The 22,999-nt window shown below is 50.6% G+C and overlaps 10 protein-coding genes across 10 annotated transcripts; 4 read left to right on the top strand and 6 right to left on the bottom strand.

Annotated features, from left to right (window-relative positions):
* Window positions 1-753: 753 nt before the first annotated feature.
* Window positions 754-1,344, bottom strand: JKF63_02873 (uncharacterized protein; the record flags this gene model as incomplete). Its single annotated transcript, XM_067898897.1, has 1 exon — window positions 754-1,344. One exon carries the CDS (start codon window positions 1,342-1,344, stop codon window positions 754-756), a length of 591 nt encoding a protein of 196 aa, XP_067755341.1.
* A 360-nt stretch (window positions 1,345-1,704) lies between these two features.
* Window positions 1,705-2,550, bottom strand: JKF63_02872 (uncharacterized protein; the record flags this gene model as incomplete). Its single annotated transcript, XM_067898896.1, has 1 exon — window positions 1,705-2,550. One exon carries the CDS (start codon window positions 2,548-2,550, stop codon window positions 1,705-1,707), a length of 846 nt encoding a protein of 281 aa, XP_067755340.1.
* Window positions 2,551-2,854: 304 nt separating this feature from the next.
* JKF63_02871 (uncharacterized protein) lies at window positions 2,855-3,370 on the bottom strand (the record flags this gene model as incomplete). The annotated part of the gene is made up of 1 exon (XM_067898895.1): window positions 2,855-3,370. The coding sequence occupies one exon, from the start codon at window positions 3,368-3,370 to the stop codon at window positions 2,855-2,857; it is 516 nt and encodes a 171-aa protein (XP_067755339.1).
* A 313-nt stretch (window positions 3,371-3,683) lies between these two features.
* Window positions 3,684-4,301, bottom strand: JKF63_02870 (uncharacterized protein; the record flags this gene model as incomplete). The annotated part of the gene is made up of 1 exon (XM_067898894.1): window positions 3,684-4,301. One exon carries the CDS (start codon window positions 4,299-4,301, stop codon window positions 3,684-3,686), a length of 618 nt encoding a protein of 205 aa, XP_067755338.1.
* An 840-nt stretch (window positions 4,302-5,141) lies between these two features.
* On the bottom strand, window positions 5,142-5,801 carry JKF63_02869 (uncharacterized protein; the record flags this gene model as incomplete). The annotated part of the gene is made up of 1 exon (XM_067898893.1): window positions 5,142-5,801. One exon carries the CDS (start codon window positions 5,799-5,801, stop codon window positions 5,142-5,144), a length of 660 nt encoding a protein of 219 aa, XP_067755337.1.
* Window positions 5,802-6,158: 357 nt separating this feature from the next.
* On the bottom strand, window positions 6,159-6,992 carry JKF63_02868 (uncharacterized protein; the record flags this gene model as incomplete). Its single annotated transcript, XM_067898892.1, has 1 exon — window positions 6,159-6,992. One exon carries the CDS (start codon window positions 6,990-6,992, stop codon window positions 6,159-6,161), a length of 834 nt encoding a protein of 277 aa, XP_067755336.1.
* Window positions 6,993-12,886: 5,894 nt separating this feature from the next.
* On the top strand, window positions 12,887-14,548 carry JKF63_02867 (uncharacterized protein; the record flags this gene model as incomplete). Its single annotated transcript, XM_067898891.1, has 1 exon — window positions 12,887-14,548. One exon carries the CDS (start codon window positions 12,887-12,889, stop codon window positions 14,546-14,548), a length of 1,662 nt encoding a protein of 553 aa, XP_067755335.1.
* A 1,494-nt stretch (window positions 14,549-16,042) lies between these two features.
* On the top strand, window positions 16,043-16,843 carry JKF63_02866 (uncharacterized protein; the record flags this gene model as incomplete). The annotated part of the gene is made up of 1 exon (XM_067898890.1): window positions 16,043-16,843. One exon carries the CDS (start codon window positions 16,043-16,045, stop codon window positions 16,841-16,843), a length of 801 nt encoding a protein of 266 aa, XP_067755334.1.
* A 430-nt stretch (window positions 16,844-17,273) lies between these two features.
* JKF63_02865 (uncharacterized protein) lies at window positions 17,274-17,747 on the top strand (the record flags this gene model as incomplete). Its single annotated transcript, XM_067898889.1, has 1 exon — window positions 17,274-17,747. The coding sequence occupies one exon, from the start codon at window positions 17,274-17,276 to the stop codon at window positions 17,745-17,747; it is 474 nt and encodes a 157-aa protein (XP_067755333.1).
* A 2,057-nt stretch (window positions 17,748-19,804) lies between these two features.
* On the top strand, window positions 19,805-21,916 carry JKF63_02864 (uncharacterized protein; the record flags this gene model as incomplete). Its single annotated transcript, XM_067898888.1, has 1 exon — window positions 19,805-21,916. The coding sequence occupies one exon, from the start codon at window positions 19,805-19,807 to the stop codon at window positions 21,914-21,916; it is 2,112 nt and encodes a 703-aa protein (XP_067755332.1).
* Window positions 21,917-22,999: the final 1,083 nt, after the last annotated feature.

Genomic DNA, 22,999 nt, shown 5'->3' with positions numbered 1-22,999 from the left:
TGCGCTATTGTGGTAGAATCAACAATACGAGCGCTAGCAGGGATGTGGCGGAGCGCCAAACAAGTAGAGGTATACAGAAGCGTACTTCAAAGTCTTCGGTTCGTGCCGTGATATCTAAGCGGGTAAATGAGGTGAAAGATCGTTCTTTTTGCTGATGTGTTTCTCTCTGGTTTCCTAACGTCATGCCGAGGGATTTAGGCATGGGAGAAAAAAAAAACAGAAATGAGCAAACCGGAAACTCACGGGTGGAGGAAGAAGCGGAAAGACAAAAGGGGGGACGGGGTCCCAATAGTTCAAGCAAGGCATCCCATTAGCCACTACACAGAGGCGAGTACGCACAAGAATCTGTACTTGCTACTAACGGAAACCCTCCTCTTAGGCACCCTCATATCGACTTTCTCATGGCATTTTGGTCGGTACTACTGTTTTTTTTCCTCCAGTCGCGAGGAAGGCGTAGAAGGGCTTTGGAGAGCTCTCCCTCGACACCCTGAAGTTATCAAGCACGTAGTAAAAATGAAACAGGCGCACTAGAAACCAATCTGATCGCTAAAGCCTGAAGAGCTGCGCCACGAGGGGGAAAAAAATGGGTGGGGCTTCAGAAAATCTAAGAGGGAATGAAGCACCGAGAAAAAAGAAAAGACCGAAGCCCTGTACACTGCTCTTGTCTTTTAACTCATGAGAGTCGCCTTTGGTGCCCTCAGAAAATATATATGTAATAAAAAGAAACTTTCACGAGATCTCTCACTTCTGGGTTTACCTAATGGCACGCACGGCGTCCATCTCTTTGGTGTGATCCACAAGCATGGCTTTAGCGAGCTTCTCTGCCAATTCAGGCGATTTGAGAATCGAAACAGCTGCAAGCCCAAAGTAGATGGCAGTGCCAGGGCCGCGGCTGGTGAGACAATTGCCTGACTTCACAACAGCACAGGTGGAGTACTTTACAGAAGAGGGTAGTTTGTCCTCAAAACCGGGGTAACAAGAGACCATTTCTACGTCGCTCAGCAGTCCCATAGGAGCGAGGGCAACGACAGGGGCAGCACAGATTGCACCGTAGAGCTTATTAGATGCCCGAGCATTCTGAAGAATTCTCTTCAGGGCCTCGCTGTTGCCGAGATGCGCGGCTCCTGGCATGCCACCAGGAAGGAGCACTGCGTCGTAGTCCTTTGCAGAGACGTCGCCAATCAGAATATCGCACTGCACCCTCGTTCCGTGCGCCAACGTAATGTGCTTCGACTCCATGACTGAAGCGAGGGTTACTTTGATGGCGCCGCGAGAGAGAACATCAATAATGCTGATTAACTCTATGTCCTCAGAGTGATCAGCTGCGACGACAAGAGCGGCCATGGTGACTCTTTACGAATGAGAAACCGGTGGAAGTGAATGGTTGATGCTTTGGAAGTGGCAGATGGGCTTCACTTCGAACAACGAAAAACAGAGCCACGTTGAAAAGCGCAAGTAGTCAGTGGAAGGGAATCAAGAGAAAATCGACCGATCTCACAACATCAGCTTACCAGCCTGCCTGCAGTGCAGGCCCACAAACCGTATCAAAGAGTAATTAAAAACACGATCCGATGGAGAATGCGTATTCACGACAGGTAACACCGAGTCGCGAGAGCATACTCGGAGCGAGACACATTGGCAGGTAAGAAGGATGCTGATTTCTGTGTAACCTCTCTATTTTTCTTTACGAACACCCCATGTCGTCTATGACGCGGTTTTCAAAAGTACGACAGACACGTTGCCACCGGCGGGAAGCACGTACACACAACACAAGTGACCCTTGCTGTTGGGCTCTGTCAGCGGTACCAAATGACCTAAGATGTGAACAACATCTCCCACACCGACACCCTCCTTTGCAAACGTACACAGCGATGCGCCGACGGTTCGAACTGCTATTCCCATGGAAGTTTGCGCTTGGAAAAATGGAACATCGTACCGAACAGCGAACTCGACGCAGTTCGTCGCCTCACCCACGCCCGGAAGGTCTACGGTTACACTTGTTGGTGGCTCGGTGACAACCCCCACCAAAGTCACTACTGCAGAGCACCCTGAGTGACGCAGAACCGGCAGGTGTTCCAGCTCTGCTTTGCTGCTTTTAGACGCCACGAATTCTTGCGGTGACTTTTCCTGTATCAACTCGGCCGAGGATAAGAACGTCTTTGCCGCCTTCGCCGGTAGATACTTGTTGCTGGATTCAGCGGCTGTCATCCGACGGCTTTCGTTGAGCAGTGCATCAAGCTCCTCAGTGGCGTCCTTCAGCTGACGCTGCAGTCGTTTATGCTTTGCTTCTTCAAGCCTCACCTTTGTGTCTGAAACCGATGATGTGGAGTTAGACGGGGTGGCTGGTGCAGAGCTGGCCACAACAATTTTTGGTGGCTCGAGCTTCTCTGCATGGACAGATGTGTCGCAGCTATCGATCTCGGAGAACACGGCATTGAGCGGATCGCTGTCATCTGGTGCTTGATTTGAGGTTTGAGGAGCCCTAGTGCCGCCCCAGCGGACCCAGAGAACCCGTGGCCTGCACCTGCGCACGTGCCGCAAGAGCAACATTTCCGCGTAATGCGAGATTCGCTGAGACATTGGTACACTTTCAAAGAGGAACGGGAGGAAAGAGGAGTCAAGGAGTCAAGGAAGGGGGGGAGGGGGCATCGACTTTGTTACGACGGTTCCTCAATAACGAGAGTTGAGAAGCTAGTAGCTCAAGAACGAGGGAGCTCCAAGCAGCCAGCACCGCCCTTAGATTGTTTGTTGGGACAAGAGCTTTAATTCCATTGAAAGGAGGCGACGAAGCTGCTCTCCTGCCCTTGGCATTTTTGTTATTTGGATGTGCTTTGACTGTGAACTCGAAATCGCTTTATTTGGGCAGAAAGCCTGCTTTCACATAATCCAAACGCTGCTTCTTCGTAAGCATCTGATCGTCAATGAGGTCCATACGCGGCTTCGTCAGGGTGTTCATTTCCTTACCCACATTCCATCGAGAAGGGCTGTTCAACTCGAAAACAGATGGAAACGACTTCACCCTAACCTTTCCCCCGCTAGTAGCATGTTGAAGAGTGTACACCTGCCGCTTTGAGACGAAAAACTTTCCTGTCCAATCACCAGTGATGTAATTCTCCTCGGGTAGGAAAAAAGACTGGCTTTTTGCGGTCATATAACTCCAAAAGTAAGGCGCGTTCAGGTTCATCGCCTGGGTGTTCTTGATGTGTGGCCTACGGTGGAACGGGAACTTGCGCTGTCCCCTCCGAGCTAGGTAGAAGCCGAAAGTTGACTTGGCGATCTTCAGGAAACGCTTCTGGATGCAAGCCACTGCTGCAGCAGGGTGGCAAACATGCCCTGAGGGCACGACAGCAGACGTGCAGCGTCGAAGCATCCTCAAGGGGTAGTACGTCACACCTTTCACCTTACTCGTAAGCTTTTCTTGCCGAAAGCCAAGAGAAAGAGAGAGAAACGAAGGAAGAGAGAGTGCCTCGAGAAAAAGAACAGCGGAAATGGGTATTTACCATGAGGAGTCACTGCCGAGAGCAAAAGTAAGAAAAGCGAACTATCAAGGGCGGCATAAACTCTGCGTTGTGTTTTCGTGTTGTTTGGGAATCATAGAAAATGGTGACAATAGCGATTCGAGTAGAAATCTTTACCGGCAAGTGGAAAGCAGTCCCTTTGCCTTGCAGTGCGCAACATACCCCTTAAGAATCTTCGCTCAGCCCAACCTCCGCACGCCGCAAAACTGAGCCGTTCATAACATAGCCTTTTTTAACAATCTCAGCAATACGGCCTTCTTGAAGAGAAGGGGTAGACGGAACAGTGAAGAGTTTCTCCTCCGTTTTCTCGTTGAACGGGGCACCAACCTCAGTGTGCACCTGAGTCACCCCATACCGCTTCAAAACCTTCAGCGCTACTTCCTCGGTGAGTGTCACACCGGTGAGGAGCGCAGCCTCACTTTTAGGAATGGAAGGGTTGCTTTCATTGTAATGGGCCACCTTCTTTGTGACCACTTGAAGGGCATCGCAAACAGTCAGCATATCACACGCAAAAGACCTAACTGCATCACTTTGGGCCTGTTTTGCATTTTCCTGGGCAGCTTTTCGAATATTCTCACATGACGCAGCAGTGTACATATTTTCCGATTGAAGTTGCTGAATCTGCTTTTCACTTTCGCAAAGTTGGGATTTCAAGAAGTCGTACTTGCCCTTGAGCTCCGCAACAGACAAGGCGGGGGTGGCATTTTGTGCATGACATTTCCTTTGTATTGAGCGTCGTGAAGCAACCAGAGGCGTCACGTGTACGCCCAGTCGTCGGTACATTGTTTTACGTAGGTGCTTATGACTGTGTACTAAAGGGGGGAAAACAAAGCGAAATACGTTAGAAGCCGAAGTGAGAAGCAAGTGGTTGCAAGCCAGCATAACACATACAAACATGGGGTGTCATCAAGTCTCAGCTTGTGGGTGAATCTCCCTCACACCACGAAAGCGCGGGGGGGATCGAGATGATGGTGTCACTTTTTTCCCGCTGTGTTTCTATAAACACCTGCGCTGGTGTACGCAACGATTTCAACGTTCCACTTGCTCGCCTCTGCTTTTTTAACGGCCCATAGTTACATCTCTGCTCTTAAAGATAAAGAATTTTTTTAAAGAGAAGAGAACTACCAATAAATTATGTGACTAGCAACAGAATCGGGCTGAATGAGAGAAGCGACAAGTTCACTACTTCCATAACGGTTGAACTGTTCCCTCGATGCTCGCTAGGTAAGAGGAAGGAATAGCGCATTGATGACTGAAAAGATTCGCCCTCCATCCTAGTTTTCCCCCTCACCCACTAACAGTCTCACTCATACGCTAGTGCACGAGAGAGGCGCAACGGCACTTCAGGGGAGAGATCTTTGTCGTGTGCGCATCTCGTTTCTCCTCAGCTCATTAGAGCACTAGCACCAATATATATATATATCAGACAATGACTTTTTTTCTTTCCCTAGTCCCTTTCCATTGCGGGGTGACAACACGAGCTGGATTTTTAGCCGCTCGGAGAAAGAGGCATCGCGCACCACTCTTGGGTACTGAGAGAACGTTTTGAGAAGCAAAAAAAACAAGCCAGGGAGAAGAAAAAACAATGAAAGTCGTCCGCTCTCATCAATGATGTGCCTTATCTCACTGATGCTGGGAAACCCCAACCTGGGCCGCCCGAAGAACACGGCCTTTAATAGTGTAACCGTCCTTCAAAACATTGGAAATTGTGTCAGCCGGAGATTTCTCCGAGGGTGAAGTGCTCACAAGTGCATCATGAAGGTTGGGGTCGAACTTTGTACCTACTGTGACACCCATCTTCTCAATACCGTGTTTGCTTAGATTCTTGAGGAGAACCTTGTGTGAGAGCTTGACACCAGTGTAAATGGAGCTTAGCATCTTGTTGTCATTCAGTTCACCATCGGGAAAGGCAGCAAAGGCCTCGACGCCCTTCTCAAGCGTGTCCGCAACCTCCAGCATATCCTTGCCAAATGAGGTGATACCGTACATTTTTGCCTTATCAACGTCTTCACGACCGATTCGGCGAGCATTTTCCGCATCCGCTGCGCGGTACAAAATCTCCTTCTTGAGCTCCTCAATCTTAGCCTTGGACGCATCAAGGTCTTTCTCCAGCTGCTTGACAGCAGCAGTAGAGACTACTTCCTCAGTGCCGGGCTTTTGTGCTTCCTTCTCCTCTCCAGACAGTGTCTCAGGCTTGGCTTCGGTAGTGCACCAGCGCTGGCTAGTAAACGCGACTGCGGAAGCTCGAACGACAAGTCCCGTTCGTAGCGAGAGGGCCCTCATTTTAGATCAGTGCTTTGTTGTTGTTTTTATGACTTCCTGTGGAGCAATAGAATATGCCTAGCAGCTTTCGTTAAAGCTGGGAATAGTAGAAAGGTGGTAAAGTTGAGTGAGTGAGACTTGAGGTGACATTGGTGATTTCTTTCGGTGGTGCGCCCTATGCGCACCCTTCAGCCTTTTATTTGGCCCACTTTGCTGACCATGCCCAAAGACGATCCCACGAGAATAAAAGAAGGATGGGGCTTAACCCTGCCCTTCTAGACGGTTCTAACTTCACTTGCTAATCAAGGTCAATATGTTTTCAAGCTTTTGTGGTGAGGCTTTGCTCAGGGTGCAGCTATCTGAGAAAAAGCAGGAGTACTAGGGAGGGAGCAAAGAATCCAATTCTCCCAGCTCCACTGGTGTCATCCATGACTCCTTTCGAAGAAAACACCACGCGTAACGAAAATGGCGCATTTGGTCTTTGGTTACAAAATCAGCATTGCGAATGCCCAAGTCGGTTCGCTTCAAAAACAGCGGTAGAGACGTCAGAAATGCGTAGTTGAGCGTTTGAATAGAAATGTCAGAGAAGAGTGGTGTACGAACCGATGTTTTTTTGTCTAGTACAGAGAGGGAAACTGAAGTCCCACGACAGTTAAACTGGCACAAAAGAGGCAAAATAGGGGGATCATCTTTGAATGTTACATCACCTAGACGCTTTTTGCTCTCGATGAGCAACACAGAGCAGCTATCCCCATCGAAGAACTGTATTTCACCTTTCGAGACAGATCCCTGCGACACGGAGCCGCAGGCTTCGAAGAACTCTGCCAACGGCGCCGACCGATTAGCCGTACCCTTTAATTCGCACAGAAGCCCATCACCTGGCTCGAGATGGTCATGAATCTTCAGCTGGAGTGTACCCCCAGCGCTCGGCACCAAGCTCCACACAAGCTCTACGCGCTGCAACTCGCGGAGAAACTCCTGCCAGGTTTCCATGAACAGCGGCTTCTGCACAAAGCCATAGCGCTCGAAACAAATATTCTTTGCGTCCTCGTCGTTTGCAGGATCGAATGCCGGCGGCGGCATGCTTTTCTGGAGACGTTTCCGTCTTCTGCCAAACTGAGGCGGTGAGGCTGCACTTGGAATCGTGGTAGATGGCCCAACAACGATGTGGCGTAACAGCCATGAGCTAGGCGGTGCGATGAGTCGCCGCATTATGTAAAAACATTTCGGTGATGGCTGCTAGTATGGCAAAAGGAGTAAAAGAGAAAAGTTAGACAAGGAGAGCTAAAGTTGTTTGGTTGTCGACTGCTCGCATAAAAATGTATCCCTCACTATGATAAACAGTTTTCCACAGTTACGCAAATGTCAATCTGCCCTCAAACCCTCCGAGCACCATCACTCAACCTCGATTCGGGGTTGGAAACGAACATGACCGGTCAGAGAGAAAGACTCATGAGCCTCGTCTGCTGAAAGCTCAAGGACCCACATGGCGGCGAGGACTGTCGCAGCGCCCCCTACCCCACGCGCCCGGACCGTCTTAGTGCCCAGGGCGGCCCGGCGGTGCGCAGAAACACTCGCACGAAAGGTGATCCAAGCGGCTTATTATTCACCCAGATACTCGACCAAGGCTGTGCTCTCACTCCCTGCCTCCTCCCTGAAAAAAAAGCCGCAAAAAAAGTGTCACTTAACACAGTAAAGCAAAACTGACCTCTTTTTTCCGCCTCTTTCCGACATCCCCAGCCGCCGTTGGGAGCGCATTCTCCTACACCCCACCAAAAGAGAAAGACCCACACACACCCGCACAAGCCAAAGCATCTTTCCGTGATGCAAAAAAAAAACTTGGAAAACAGTATGTACCAACAAATTCGACTAGGAAATCAAAGCAGGGCCGTGGGCGAACCCCGCCCCCCCCCCCAGGAACGGAAAAAGGCCCCGGGGCCACCCGCAACCCCCCACGAAAACCATTTAAAAAAATGCCACGGGCGGGCAGCGAATTTCCCAAACTATCCACACACTGGGCGATCGTTGTTTTCGCACTGCGCAACTTGGAGATTCAACACCGCAATCCGCGGCCAAGACGAATACCCCCTTCTTTTTCTAGCACCCACCACCATCACTCTATAGGGGGGGGGGGGCGCCACCGGCATGCGCCCTACGAGTCGTTTTTTCCTGAGCTTGCATTTTTCGGCATTACGCGCCATAGCCGGTGGTTGATCTGGACCCTCTTAAAACCCACAAAGGGGTGAGACGCTTTTACTGCGCCGCAGCTCGTAATGATAAGGGCGACCGGCCACGGAGCACAGGAACCCCAGCCCAGCAAACAACCCACCAAAGAGTATTTTCTTTGGTTTTTTAATCTTTTAAATGGCCTCCTCATTAGAGAAAGTGCCCGGAAAGAGGGTCCACGCCCAAGCCCTTTCCGAACCCTATGCAACAAAGCAGCCCCAAAGCCCCCCCCCCCAGGCCCTGAAAATATGAGCCGAGCCCCTTTGCAAAATCAGCGCGAACGCATCAGCCCTAGCTGCTAAGCGGCGGCGTGAAGCACAGAACGGCGCACAGAAGGTGTTCGCCTCGCCCCTTCGCGCGTTTTCATGGAGCCGAAATATTCTGGCGTTCCCGGCTTGTGTGGGTGATCGGGGGCCCTTTGGGCTGGGCGGGTCCCAAAAACGCCCCATAAGAAACATTGTTTCCAAAACCCCCAGCCACCCACGTGGGGAATAGGTATCAGTGAAAGAATCAAAGACACCACAATAACCCGACAAACAAATGGGTAGCCTAAAGGTTTTCGTATGCCCGATTAGGGGGCGGTGGTCGCCCCAGGACTTTCTTTTGCACGCAGCTAAGGAACGACCCCCGGCGCCGGAGGCCCCAACGCGGAAATCTATTTTCCGTCCTTTCGCCTGGATTACCCCACCAAAACGCATGGAGAGCCGTACCAATCCAAGGCAACTGCTTCTTTCGGCCGAAACGTTTTTGGCCAGCCGTGGGATGGTCAGTTTTCTGGGGCTTCATCGATGACCCCCAAAAAAAAAACACACAACCATGCCACTGCCAAGCGGACCCTCATCCAAACAAAAGCCAGAAGAACACGCCGCCCCCGCAGCACATCAGCCACATGCCATAACACAAGAGGATCGGCTAATTTTGCTCGTGCACCCCGTAAAAACTCGAAGCTTAAAAGTTTTTAAATCCAAACCAGCGCTCTCGTAACGGAAAACGCCATTATATTAAGCTCAGCCTCGGCGGCCTGGGTTCTGCGATGCTCCTTTCCAATGCGCCGCATAAACCCGGGGAAGCCAGAAATTCACAAGCCTGCTTCGCACCGCACACCTTATTCCTGATCTCCTCAAAGATAATCAAATCTTTTCGTGCTCAGCATCCCCAGGAATGGCACTGCGGGCGCAAGTGGTGAGCACCACTAGCCCCAGAAACATCAGTGTCGCAAGTATCGGGGCACGAAGCCTATACAAGGAATGTTATGATAGCACCAATGGCTCAAGGCATCACGGTGATGATTGGGACGCGGGACTGCGCCAGTGCATGGAAAAGCCTGCGCCGTGCATTCTCTCTCGGCCAAAGGCTTCTTCGGCTCCGTCGAGGGTGGCCACAGAAGTGGCAGCAGGAGGCATCGCATTTTCCCAAAGCGGATTCCAAACGGTGATAAAACACAGAAAACTGACTTCTTTAGAAGCTCCAGAGTCCATGGCCCTGTGTGGCCAAAAATGGTGGTGACCCAATCCAATCGCCTAAAATCTCTAAGTTGAAGCGGTGCCGGTTCTTGAACGTGCCTGCTTTTCTCCAAGTTGCAGGTTCCCTCCTATTAGGAAAAGAAAATGTTTCGGCAGCCCTGTTTTCATTGAAAGGACCACCCCTGCGGTAGGAAACAGCCAATGTTGCTAATGGTGAAAAGCGCAGCCTGGTAAAACAAAAATTCGTAGACCCCTTGATCGCATATGGGGCCCTCGTTTCAGGTGGCATAGGGGGCAGGTGGTTTCCAGTTTCACAGTGCGGGCCCCCACGGCCATTGATCGGCCGCCGGCTTTCGGACCCTAGATTCATTATGATTTTGATGGGGTCTGATCCCCTTGCCCATGGGCAGGGGCTCATCGTTTATATCATATCCTGGCCAAATTGCTTCCGAAAGCGCCTGTAAGGTTAGTGAGTTCTCAGATCAACTCCGGGATCCTCCCTAGAAGTGGCTTGTACTTCTTTGAGGAGCAAACGTCGGTATTGTGCTGGCAGGGGCCCAGTCCCCCCCGCAAAGCCAATGCCGCGAATAGTCACCTGAGCAGGCGCCCTGGTTTAGGACGCCCTGTGCTGAATTCATGTCAAGGATGAAATAAAGTGGGGGCGCTCCTTTGCAACCCCTAACACACTGCAGAAGCAGAAACGATAATGACTTGGAGCAAGTTTCCACTGCATTGTTCTCATTGATAAAAACTGAATATTCTTCAACGTCAAATTCTCTTCAGCCTATTGTGCTACTTTCCGTTGCGGTGTTGTTCACTAGCCCCACCGTTTAGCTAAACAGAGACGTCTTTACGAGATGATAAAAAAATGCGTTTTGGGTGTGCATGATTCGGGGTGGGGAGCTTTTGGGTAGAGGGTGTTTTAAAGCACAGTAGGCGGGTCATGAAGCTTTTCCCCTTTTCTGAAATAATTGAAAGTATTTCCGCTTGCACACGTCATAGCTGGCCTGGCGTCATTGAGAAAGGTGGCTGGCGGTTGTGCTCGTATGGGTCTTTTTTCTTTCTTCGTGGGCATCCGATAAATTTCCATCTTTCGCAGATCCAGTCGATGCAAATTGTGGGATGTCGGCTGGCTGATTTTTCCATTGCTTGAACATCCCCACCGCCGCGGGGACTAATCCACACCCCAAAAGCCACCGAGGAAAAGAAAGATATTCTGGCCAGCGTTGGGCGAAATGCCCTTTGACAAAATGGGGGTCTGGGGTGGGGGCTGGGGCGTCCGGTAAAGGGGGGTGCGCTTTGGGGCGCGCCATGCTTCTTTTCCAATTCCCACTTGCCAACTGGGAAAAGAGAGTTTTGTTGTGTGTTCGTGGGACCCAATGACTGGGTAGAGGTAACGGGGGAATTTATTGTGAAAAAATCATTTCACAAAGGTGAGGGATAGCGGGGGCGTTTCTGTTAGGTCTGTTGATATTTTTTTGGATTTGTATGTCGCGTGTCGGGGGTGTCGTGGCCGTGCTTCTCCGTTTTTTCTGGGTACGAGGATTATTGGATTTGCTTTGGGGTTAGGATTCGGCTGTTTTTTTTTTTTTGAAGCCGCTGAGCAACGGGGTGCGCAGTTACACACCGCCGGCCGGGTTCTGGAGCAGTATTTGTTATGAAAGCTGGGATGTTGGATTTGCAAGGCCGGGGGTCGTCTGGGGCTCGGAGTGGTGAGGCAAACATGGGCGGGGCAACCGGGTGAGGGGTTGTTCTTCTTGTTCTGTTTGTGCTGGGGGGGGTGGAAGGGTTAGTGGGCGTCCCATTTGTATAACAAGTATTTTTTGTAGTGCTGGCATGGCCACGGTGTTTTTTTCCTTAGCCGGTGGGGTTTTGTTGTTTCACTCGGGGTGGCGTGGGCGGGTTGCCGCGCTGCCGCCGATTTCCCCCGAAGCTCGAACTTTTTGCGTAGCATGGCCCATTCGCTGACGCGGGCATGGGGTTGGGGTCTTTTTTCGGTGGCGTGGGTGGGGTGTGTGTGTGCCGTGCGTGCCCTTTCCCGGCTTTTATTGGTGGTGGTGGGGCGATTGCTCACATATATGCTTCTGTTCCCGGCGCCGCGGTGTGTATGTGTAAGGGTGCTGTCGCCCAAGCCTTTTCGGGCCCAGGGGTTTGTGTGCGGAGTAAAGGGGGTGGCGGTTTTTTCTGCGCTCTAGGGGTGTGGGGGGGGATCTGTGCTTGCTTGTTCCGGCTTCTTTCGACAGCGCTGTGGATTGCCTTTCGCTTTTTCTGGTGCGTTTCTCGTGGCAGGTTCGTCGTCTTGTTGGGCAGCGGCTTTTCTCAAAACCCCACCCTCCAATTTGCGGTGGTATAAAGAAATGGGTGGTTCGTTCAAGGTCATTGGGCTCTGGTAGGGGATGTTTTCTCGTACAGCCATGATGCGTGGCCAGGTGGTCTCGGCGCAATTCCGGCAAGGAAAGCATCCATTAATTCCTTCGAGCCAGAAGCGTGGCCTATTGTGGTGTGTCCGCTTCATCCTCAACAAGGTAGATTTGTCACAGGTAATCAACGTTGTTAGCCCTGAGAAGGTGTTTCCTATTGCCCTTCAAGGGGATTCTAAAGGGTGCGCTCAGCCGAAAGCCTTGGTTCGCGTCAGGGCTGTCAGCACTTGTTTCTCCTGCCAAATCAAGGGGATGTTCGCTGAACCCCTATCGCCTGGAAAATGGCGTGTTAGCTTGGTAAACCAAGGGAGAAAAACACTTCAGGTCATCAAATTGCGTTCGCTGAGGGTGGGCCTGACAGGGTTTCGGCAGGGTGGATCGGGGGGGGGGGGCGGGGAAAGGGCGCCAAGCCAGGCGAGGGGCCAGATCAGAAGGTTCTGGTGGGGGTGCTGGGTAAAAATATGCTAGGGGCAGAAAACACAAAAAATGCCGAGTTACTGGTACTGGGCAGATATGCTTTCAGGAGCGGTAGGGGTTTAGCGTTGCGCCACGAGTCGGAGGGTGGTGCACTTTTGCTTAGGTGTAGTTTATTTTAAATAAGAGCACAGCAGTCTGCAGCTGAGAAAATGATCGGACTTTGGCAACTTCGTTTCCTGAAGTCCTTAATTATGGTATCAAAAGAAGTAAATGACGTGAACGCTTAGCGTGAGTATTCGGAAAACAAGGAAGACTTATCGTGGATTCAAGCAAGAGTTCCAAAGGACTGTCCGAGTGAGGAGGAGTGTTCCCGCTAGTGGAGACCTGGTGGGTGTGGCTCTCTTACAACTTTATTGTCAGGGACACCCTGTAGACAGTTCTTCAAGTACTCCTTGCAGTCAAAAATTCCTTCATTCTGCTTCTTTCTATATCTCTTTTCTCCTCCTCTTCCACTTTATTGCTGAGCCTCCTTTCTGCAATCAGGCTCTCAACTGACTGTAGCCCTGAAAAGGATCATATAATGGCGACTTGTGGGGGTAAAATGGACACTGTTTTCCTTCTTCGAAAAAACGCACTTCGGCTGATTTCGGGTGGGCAACCGATCAGCGCGCTCCACTTGGTCGAAATACTGTGTGAGCTAGAGCCAAATAGCGACGATAACCGCTGTTTGAAGATTCGCTGTCTTTACGAGCTGCGTGAGTTTGACAGCGTATTGAAACTGGCGAAGGAGGTAACTTTCGCGGGTGATAAGAACAGCGAGGTCATTTTACTGGCCGTAAAGGCTGCGTTCGAGCTTGGAGACCTCAAGACATGCGTTCAATACGCGATGACTCTCATTAGCGCTGATTCATCAAAGGTTGTTGCGATGTGTTTTGTAGCCAAAGCTGCCGAGTTGTCTGGTGACCCCCCTAAAGCTGTGCGTTTTTACAAAATGGCTCTTAAGGCCGATCCATTTTGTGGCGAAGCATTCAGCGCGCTGACAGAGCGCCATCTTCTGGACCACGGGGAAACGCTGGCGCTTATAGATTCACTGTGCATACCACCTGAGCTGGAGGTTTATCGAAGCTCCCTAAAAGCACGTATCGGCTGTGATTTTCTCACACCTGGTATTAGTGGTGTGCCTCGTACGCTCGTGCTGCTTGCAGGAGCTAAAAAAGAATACGAGCGCAACAATTTACACCAGGCACTAGGCTTGACGACTGGAATTCTCGAAGTGGAGCCATATCATCGCCAGACACTCTGCTTGCATCTGTGCATCCTCGTCGATTTGAAGGCAACACCACAGCTGTTCGAAAAAGCACACTTTCTTTCCAAAAACAAATGTTACACGGAGCTGGCCGTCTACGCAATCGGTTGCTTCTATTACTCACTCACGAATTACGAGCGAGCGGGACGGTACTTTAGCCGAGCAAGTGAACTGGACTGCTATTTTGCTGAAGCGTGGATCGCGTACGGCCACTGCTACGCAAAGCTGGAGGAGGGCGAACAAGCTCTAAATGTCTATCGCCGCGCCATGAACTTTTTCCCCGGACTCAACCTGTGCTCTACGTACGTTGGTATGCAATACAGTAGGGTTCATCAGCGTTCTGTCGCTCGGTGTTTTTTCGAGGAATCTCTGCGGAAAACCCCTTTCGATCCCTTTGTGCTGAACGAGCTTGCTGTACTGACACTCGCCGAGGATAATCCCGAACGAGCTCTTGAGCTGTTTCAAAAAGCTTACGACAGTCTCCCGAATCGTGAGAACCCGTCCGAACACAATGCTTGTATCCTGTTTAATCTTGGCACTATGTACCGCAGGATGCGTCTCTACGAGCGGGCTATCGATTACTACAATCAATATGTTAGAAGCCGACCTAACGCCAGCCACGGTCACTGTGCTCTTGGCTTCACGTACCATATGTTAGGGGACATCAAGGCCGCAATCGGCTGCTATCACACCGCTGAGAGCATCAAGCCAGATTCATTTTGCCGAGATCTACTTCGACGAGCACTTGACCTCGACTTTGGAGCTCGTGGAAGGCTCTCATGGGATACCGAGAGACCGAATTCATCTTCTTCGCCAGGAGAACTTTCTTTTTCGACAGTTTCTAGAAGGCTTCGCTCCGAGTCGACTGCTGCAGACAGCGTAGCTGCCTCTCCATTTCCCAGTGTCGGTCGAAGCCTAGATTTTCAGCCGCAATGACATCACCCGATAGAAAATATAAGTTACTGTTTTGAATCGACGACCTGTTTTCCAACTCTCGTACCGCCCTGGATTATAGACTCTTGTCTCGGATGTAAAGATACCTTCACACTGTGGGTTTGTCGAAAAAAATCGAATAGCATGTCCAAATGTCGAATACGTTCCACTCCACCTCCTTTCTTTGACATTTTCTACCTCTGGTCTCTCTTAGGTGAATCATTTTATTTTCCATTTAGCGCTATTCTTTCGGCGCTGATGAAGCGTTCTCTAAACAGTCTACAAGACCCAGACTGTTATTTCCCAAACATTACTGTGGTTATCACCTGCGGCTCCTTTCTGAGCAGTTGATCAGAAAAGAAAGAGAAGCGAAATAAGGTTGGGAGAAAAGTGGGCGGCATGTACGAAGAAGTTTTACTTCTGTAAACACTGGTCTTTTCTCTTTTACAGAAACTCCATCGCTTCTGCCAAGACTATCAGTCATGCATTACATTCGCTCTCTATTCGACAATGAAAAGAAAGAAGCTTGCGGGAATTCTTCACCAGGTCCTAGTCGCCATCTCGATCCCTGTGAATCATATGATAAGGAGCAAGAAAAGCTGACGAATAATTGTGAAGAAATTCCTGTAAAGCTAAGTTCTTCTAATCACGGGGAGGCACCTTTTCTGTCAGAGCCAGACAAGGGTTTTCCACTACAAAGCACTAGCGGTTCTGAGCACCTAGCAGAGTTACGCGCTTACGAGTCTCCATTTCAGCAGCAGCAACTGCCTCTGCGTGAGAGATTACAACCTGCGTATCGTTACACCTGCAGCGATTTCTCAGGGGCTACTTCGCGTGAAGAGGAGATTCTGGCACGGCAGTACAACTTCACCAGAACTTCCGACCTAGTTCGCATCGAGGCCGCGGCTAATATCAGTGATCGCAGTGCGGGAGATTCTAAGAATAGCGACTTTGATATCATTTTTAGCCAATTTGTACGCAAAAACCTCCCTTAGTGAACACCTCCTTTCATATATGCGTTTGTCGACATGAGGTGGTGAGATGGGGTGTGATGAAAGTTTTTACCCCCTTTCCCGCTTCCCGAACCAGGCAGAGGCTTTCCGGCCCTGGCTCTTCACTTTTCGATCTTTTTCGCTGCTCTTATCAAATGCTGGGATTCCTATTATTCACCCTACACAGAACAAACCAAAAAAAAAAAGAGCAGGTGGGGTTTATCAAACTCTGCTCAACGGAGTGGAGGCAGATAGGTTCACCTCCGCTGTTTTCCACTGCGTGGGGGTAGCATGTGACTGACGGCATGGATTCTTCTTGCTTAAAAAAAGAAGGTGATCCGGAGACCAGGATTTCGAAAAGTTTGATGCCCATGCCACGCTTTATTTCGGCCTGCTGTAAAAGAAGCCACATCCTACTCTATCGCAGCTCGCCTGAGAAGAGGATTGTCTCTCATTTACTTTTTGTTTTCTCTCGTCTTTTTTGTAAATAACATTCCAGTACACAATGCGTCAAACATTGAGGCTTCTTTCGCTCACAAGAGCACCTGTTGCTGACTACATCGATTATTTGCGCCAGGTGGACAAAGAGCTCCCATCCCTTCACGAGATTTTCCCCAAATCTAATGCAGTCGAGGATGTAGTCGAGTTTCACGCGTCTCTTTGTGCTGCCATGGAAGAAAATTTGTTTCCTCTCATAGGCTTCAAAGTTCTTCCGCCCGAACATGAGGCGATCACTACTCTACGCGGTACGCAGCCTGTGTGTGTGCCGATTTTCTCCAATCTTTTTCAAAGAAAAAGTGTATCCGTCAAGCAAGATCGGCTCCAATACATTGAGACTGCTGTATGCCTTGAGGTAAAAAACCTCCTGGAAGACTGTAGCACTGCTGACGCCGCTTCACTAAGCACGGTTGCATTCTCTCCCAGTCTCGAGGTGTCTGGGTCTCGGTTTCCGTTTTACGCGCCAACGCTGACTGCAATGGCATGCGATCTTGACGGATGCGTCAGTATAACAAAAGGGTGTAGCATCTCTCTCGACAGTATCAGAAGAGAAAGTTTGACCGCTACTCGTTTTGTCTTGACGCACAACCAGGAGCCGATTCAGACGGGATCAGCCAAGCTATGCATGGAAACTCCATTCGCTGCTGTTGTTGTAGCGGCCGCATATGCAAAGGCGATCAGGGCACCCGCAAAGAAGAACTTTTTTGTTTTTTGTGGAGGAGTATCTCCACGCACGCCTATTCAGGCCGGCACCTACGCATTCGAATGGGGTCGCTTTGGTCGACTTGCGTATTCAGTTCTTCCGTGAGGGAGTAACGTTTACATTGGTCATTCCAAGAAGTGAAAGGGAGCCTGTTGGCGGTTCACGCCGCCACGGCTTTCTGCGGTCGCAAGAAAGTCGCTGTGCGCTTGCTTGCCTACACATCATTAACGGATTACCGAGTTGTGTGTGCGTTTGATGTCGCTTGCATACGGCAGTAAAAAAAAAAGACCTTTGTGTTTCAAAGGGCTACCAATACGCATTATAGACTCGACTCGTTACTACTCCGCAATGCCAGCTGTTGAGGGGCTGTTAAAGTTCTTTAAAGGTCCTCATCGAAAGACAAGTGAGGAGACTCACTAGCAACGAAGCATCTCTTCTTTTTTTTTTGCGATTCTTCTGCACTTGTGCGCGGTTTGTCTACCCTATTTGGACCTCACAGCACTTACTCATTTTGCGTAACATTATTCTTAGCATCATGTCCCTTGTCTCTGCTCAAGAAGGCTTGAGCGACCTCATTCCGTGTAACGAAGAATGCGGCGGCGATTACACTATGTACAGATTTGGGCAAAACGAAAAAGAAGTGACAATCACTGTCCCTCTACCGCCAGGTACTGGACCAAAGAGTCTGCGTGTCGATATTGCGGCAAAGCACCTGCAGATCGAGATTCCCGTAAAAGGAACTATATTGGCAGGTGAGTTGTACAAACCGATTAACGTCGACGACAGCACATGGTGTATCCAAGATGGGAAGGACCTAGTCGTAGTTCTTACGAAAACCAACGTTCAGTACGAGGAGTGGTGGCCGCACGTCGTTGCTAGTGAACGCCAGATCGATCTAAAGACGTTAAAACCACCATCGATTCGGTTCTCGGATCTGGACGATGGCGCACAGGCAACGGTGGCCAAAATGATGCATGAGCAGCAGCAAAAAAGAATGAATTTCGTGTGAATGCCCAAGATGCTCTTCCAGAGGCAGTTTTTCTGCAACCTCTTTTCAACGCACAAGAGTGCTTTTTTCTTCTTCCGTGTCCATACTGCGAGGTGAATTTTCTAGTATGACGAAATCACAGTTGAGTTTGGGAATCGAAGAGGCCCTAGAGCTGTTGCGCACACCTAGCGCAATGAACCACTTGTGTTCGTGCAGTCCGCATATCAAAGCAGGACAGCTATCAATGAATCCCGAGTCATTCTTGCTTTCGCTCTCGTATACTCTCCCTTTGCTTTCTCCCTTTCTTCTCTTTCTTCTACACTCTACAGCTTGTTGTCTTCACCATGGGTAAGATCCACGGCTCCCTCGCCCGTGCGGGCAAGGTCAAGAACCAGACCCCCAAGGTCGCCAAGCAGGACAAGCCAAAGCAGCCTCGTGGCCGCGCGCTGAAGCGCCTGAAGTACACGAAGCGCTTCCTGGCCAAGACCCTGAAGCCTGGCGAGAAGGTGCACATGAACAAGCAGCCTCCGGGCAAGGCCGGTTAGTGTTTACCGCTGCATGCTAGAGTCACGGAGAAGCGCTCTTTTTTTGATCTAATTTCAACTGTTTTACTTGGTCGCATTGAAACGAAAAATGAAACAATACAATGGGGTCGCCTTCAGGCGAGGTGTCCCCCCTCCCCAAGGCGTCTCTCTTGTCGATCCTCAAAGCCGTGCTGGCACAGGGGTTTCTTCTAAGCTGAGTGTTGGCAATACGATAGGTTCGATTGTTGACTCTGAAGAGGCCTTTGTGCCCCCTTTCTGGTGCACGGTGCGGGATGTGTCGCAGACAGCGCTAGCTCGTGCAGGGACTTCGACTATTTCTCACCATATCGCTTCCTTCCCATGTCCGCCTGCTTCGCCCCCAGAAACGTGCTCTGTGCTACCCTCTGTAGTGGGACCGATCGACAGTTCCTTCGCAATCCATCTCTTCCTCTCTCTTCCTGTCTCTCCATATAGGTCACCATACCCAGTTAGCGTCTTTCGTCACCATGGGTAAGATCCACGGCTCCCTCGCCCGTGCGGGCAAGGTCAAGAACCAGACCCCCAAGGTCGCCAAGCAGGACAAGCCAAAGCAGCCTCGTGGCCGCGCGCTGAAGCGCCTGAAGTACACGAAGCGCTTCCTGGCCAAGACCCTGAAGCCTGGCGAGAAGGTGCACATGAACAAGCAGCCTCCGGGCAAGGCCGGTTAAGGGTGCTTCGGTGCTCTCTTTTTTTTTCTTTTTGAGGTAAAGAGATCCAACGGTGCTTTTAGTATTCATTTTATTTTGACGACGATGAAACCAAAAAACAACAGGATACGTGTCTTATCTGCATATGGCTTTGGACAATCGTATAGATGCATTCCAAGTGGTTCCAGTGCTGCGTGTGCCGCCGCACTGGTATCGTAGTGCCTGGAGACTTTCTCTGAGTGCTCCCTGCTCCCCCCCCCCCCCCAAAAAAAAAAAAAGAAAAGCGCATCTTTGCAGGTCCTCTTTTCTCCTAAACTCTCCCAACTCGTTTTCCCCAAAGATGAGCTCTTTACTCACGCATGCTGCGGGTTTTATCGCTACTTCTGATGCCTACTCACCCACCCCTCCCCTCTCAACGACATTTCCTCGCGTCGCTCCAAACAAAATTAGCGCGTTTATCCCCTCTAGCTCCTGCATCCCATAACGACGAAAAGGAAAGATACAAAGAAGGAATATACGCGCTGCCCTGGAGACAGGCAGGGGTAAAGCCAAGGGCCTCGAGGATTGAATTGAGCGACGACACGCAGTATTTTCACAAAGTAGTTGTATCTTCATCGTAGGGTTGCATTCAATACCCCCCCCCTTCCCCACCACAAAGAGAAAAACGAAACACGAAACCATACTTCAACGGTGAAGCACGCTTCCAAGCACGTGCTATCACCCCGAAAAGGTGCAACTATAAAGATTGGCCGTGCGGATTGTGCATTAGCGGAAAAAAATGGGGTGCCTAAATTCCAAATCAGCGTCGGAAAGGGTGAGGTCTGATTTTCACGCAAACAACAAAAGGGACAAAGATGGGGCGAGTAGGATGATTTCCTTCAAAGACAATGATGCCAAGACGTGGGGATTCTCTTTGAATGGTGATAAAAATGCCGAAAAGGCGGAGTCGGATGCAAACTACACAACACAGGTCTCCGCTGTCCAGTTCCTGCGCTCTATACTAGATGGTGCAGAGCACTTCTTCAGTGGCCTGCCCGATTCTCAAGCTGTGAAGCAAGTGATTGCGTTGACGTTTACCAACTCCTGTGCAGAGGTTACGCGAACCAAGTTCCGTCTCAAGATTGATGTCATCACGGCTCTTCTGTTCTCACTAGCGCGGCAGCTCAAGTTGCCTTTGATACAGGCGTCCGTATCGCAAGTCGAAGAGCGTGCCATGGACGATGGTTTCTCGCGCATTTTGCTGGCGTGGTTCTCGAACAACCCGTCCTACAAAAAGAAGATTCCGGTGGACGCGGGACAAGCGGTGCTCAATACCCTTTACATCCGGTACGTGGTCGATAAGTCCATCTCATTTGAGGACATCCTAGCCTATCAATTCCGTTGGGTTTCTGTGAACAGGGCTGCGACAGAAGTGTTCAACAAATTCACGAGCGGGAGGGAGTCGATGTCATCGGAGCAACTAGGCAAGTTCCTGCGCGACACGCAACACAACGAGGTTACTGATCGCCAGATTGTGGAAAAGTTCAAGTATCGCTTCGGCGGCGGTATCCACAAGTACAACTTCATCAGCTACAATGGCAGCGTTTTGACAAACAACGCCATCGACCCTGCACGGACATCTGAAGTGTGGCAGGACATGACGCAGTCTTTCACACACTACATTGTTTCTTGCGTGCGCATCGAAACCGAGGAAGACTTCAAGCGTGCGGCGGCGGACGGAACGCGTGCTTTGGTGCTCAACATCCGTAAAGCGGATAACGGAAAACTCATGGTGGGATCGTGCGAGTTGCAGGCCATCTTGGATGACGTCAAGTCGAATGGCTTTGCAACGAACACATACCCGATCGTGCTCTGTCTTTCTCCTGGAGCGCCTATGCCCCCTTCCGTTCAGGATGAGGTGGCGCAAATGATCAACGACACCCTACAGTCCCTTGTAGGGGAGGGCCTCATGTTCGAGGGCGCCATGATTAATGACCCAAAGTTCAGTCCCGGTGCACTTCGCAAGAAGGTGCTTATCATGAGCCATCAGAGCCGACTGAAGCCCTTCATCGGCTTCCTGGTGGCCGATATGAACAAGGACGGCCTTGGCGTCCGTGTCACAGATGTGATGGAGGGGACGCCGGCGTCGAAAAGTGGCGTGCTCAAGGACGATTGGCTGACTCACATTAACAGGACTCCCATCCGGAACAAGCAGCATCTGCGAGAAACCCTAGCTCGTCTCAAAGTCGGCGATGAGTTCACTGTACGCCGAGAGAACTTGCAGGAGATTAAGGTGGTGGTAGGCGGTGCTGTCGATCCGCAGGACGTCACCGCGTCGGCGTCTCTCTCTAGCATGACGTTCTTCAAGTACTCGAACGGTTCTGACCCAAAGCCGTGGGACACGGAGCTCATCCCCGCATCGAGTCTTGCCACGACAAAACTGACACGGAAGGACTTGCTGACACATTTTGCGTTCTGCACATTGAACTCTACTGATGTATCCGCGGAGTTGCCAGACGCGGAGGGCAAGGCGTCCGGGCTAGGCATCCAGTTTCTGGATGTAGATAACAGCGAGCGATGCCTTCCCTGGGCTCGCGGACGGTTCTCAGACAATGGTCGCTGCGGGTACATTCTTAAGACTGACATTGACGGAGCCAAGTCTCCCGAGCTGAGTCTCAGCGTTATTGGTGGCCCTCGTCTGTTCAACTGCTCGCCGCTGGCGTCCATGAGTGTCACCCTCCATGGCGCAGGCACGGCACGCGTGAGTGGGAGTCAGGTTTCTTTCTTGGATTGCAACCAGGCTACAATAGCAGTTGTGCGGATGACGTTCGAGGCGAACGGCGCCGAGCGGTCTTTTACCGCGTCTTTCTGCCCTGGTCTTCTTCGCTCCGGCTACCGTGCCCTTCCTTCGGTCCCCACTGGCGAAGAGTGCTCCCCGAAGAAGCAGATTCATGGCATCTACTGTTTTATCAAGCAGAAAGCATCGACCCTGTTGTTATAGCCTCTTTAACAAAGGGGGTGGGTGGGGGGGGGGACGACGGAATAGTCTTTGAGCGTTACTTATGTCTTGCGTGCGCGCCTCAAAAGATAATATGCCTCGCGTCTTTAGCTTGTCTTTCGTTTTTTTTTTCTGGTTGTGGTGGTTCCCCCTCCTCTTTTTGTGTTCATTTCCCTCTTGACTTCGCAGAGGAATCACTCCTTTTCTAGTAATTTTCTTTTTCCTTACAACATAGTGGTTTCTTTTCTCTACGGCGCCGAGAAGAGGAATCTGCACACATATACAATGCACCCACGCATGCACATGAGCACGCTATGCTTTCCATTTCCGCCTCAGCTCGCTTTGGAAACTCTCTTTTCCCCTCACCGTTACCGTCCACAAAGGTTGTTTTGTGTTTGCTAAGCAAGGAATGGGCACTCAGCTCGCTAGCAGTCCAAGGCGCTCTGTCGGCTATGGGCGCCTTTGCAGCCGGGCCATTTGTTCCCCCCCCCCTCCCCCCTCCCCCGGGGCCAGTGCGGGATGATTGTACTCGCAGAAAATTAAACCTGGGAACGTCTTGTTTCCGACGAGGAGGAGAAAGAAGAGGTGCAATCGGAACTTGTAGCGTTGTTCATTATGCCCGATTTCCACTAGTGCAATATTGATGGGCTATACAGTGTCATACGGAAGAAGTGCTCTCACACTGTGTGTCACCCGAATAGGTGACGTGGTCGTTGCCAGTGGTTTCCATCATACAGGACGGCTATCGCTGTAGTGCGTAGGTTGGGTTTTCCGCCATTTCCCATTTTGTTTCCCTTTTCCCCCCGTTTCCAGCCCCATTATTTACAAGAACTCCGATGAGCGTGAAGTCTTTTTTTAGAAGTTTGACTGGAGATATTCTGCATTTCCTGCCTTGCGCTGCAATTTTTGTTGTCGGGCTCACTTGTCTTTAGCTAAAGATTTTGGCTGCTTTTCACAAAGATAGTGAACCTTGTCTAGTCTCTTCGCTCTTCTTGCTCGTGAACTCCACAGGCACATCGAAGCAAATCCACGGTTATCAAAGTGACTCCCCTGTCCTTTTCTCTCTTTTCTGCTCTCTACAGGGGT

Source organism: Porcisia hertigi, chromosome 30 (genome assembly GCF_017918235.1).
Source record: "Porcisia hertigi strain C119 chromosome 30, whole genome shotgun sequence".
Classification (NCBI taxonomy): domain Eukaryota; phylum Euglenozoa; class Kinetoplastea; order Trypanosomatida; family Trypanosomatidae; genus Porcisia; species Porcisia hertigi.
Note: the sequence above shows the minus strand (reverse complement) of the source record. Positions and strands in the feature narration are given on the sequence as shown.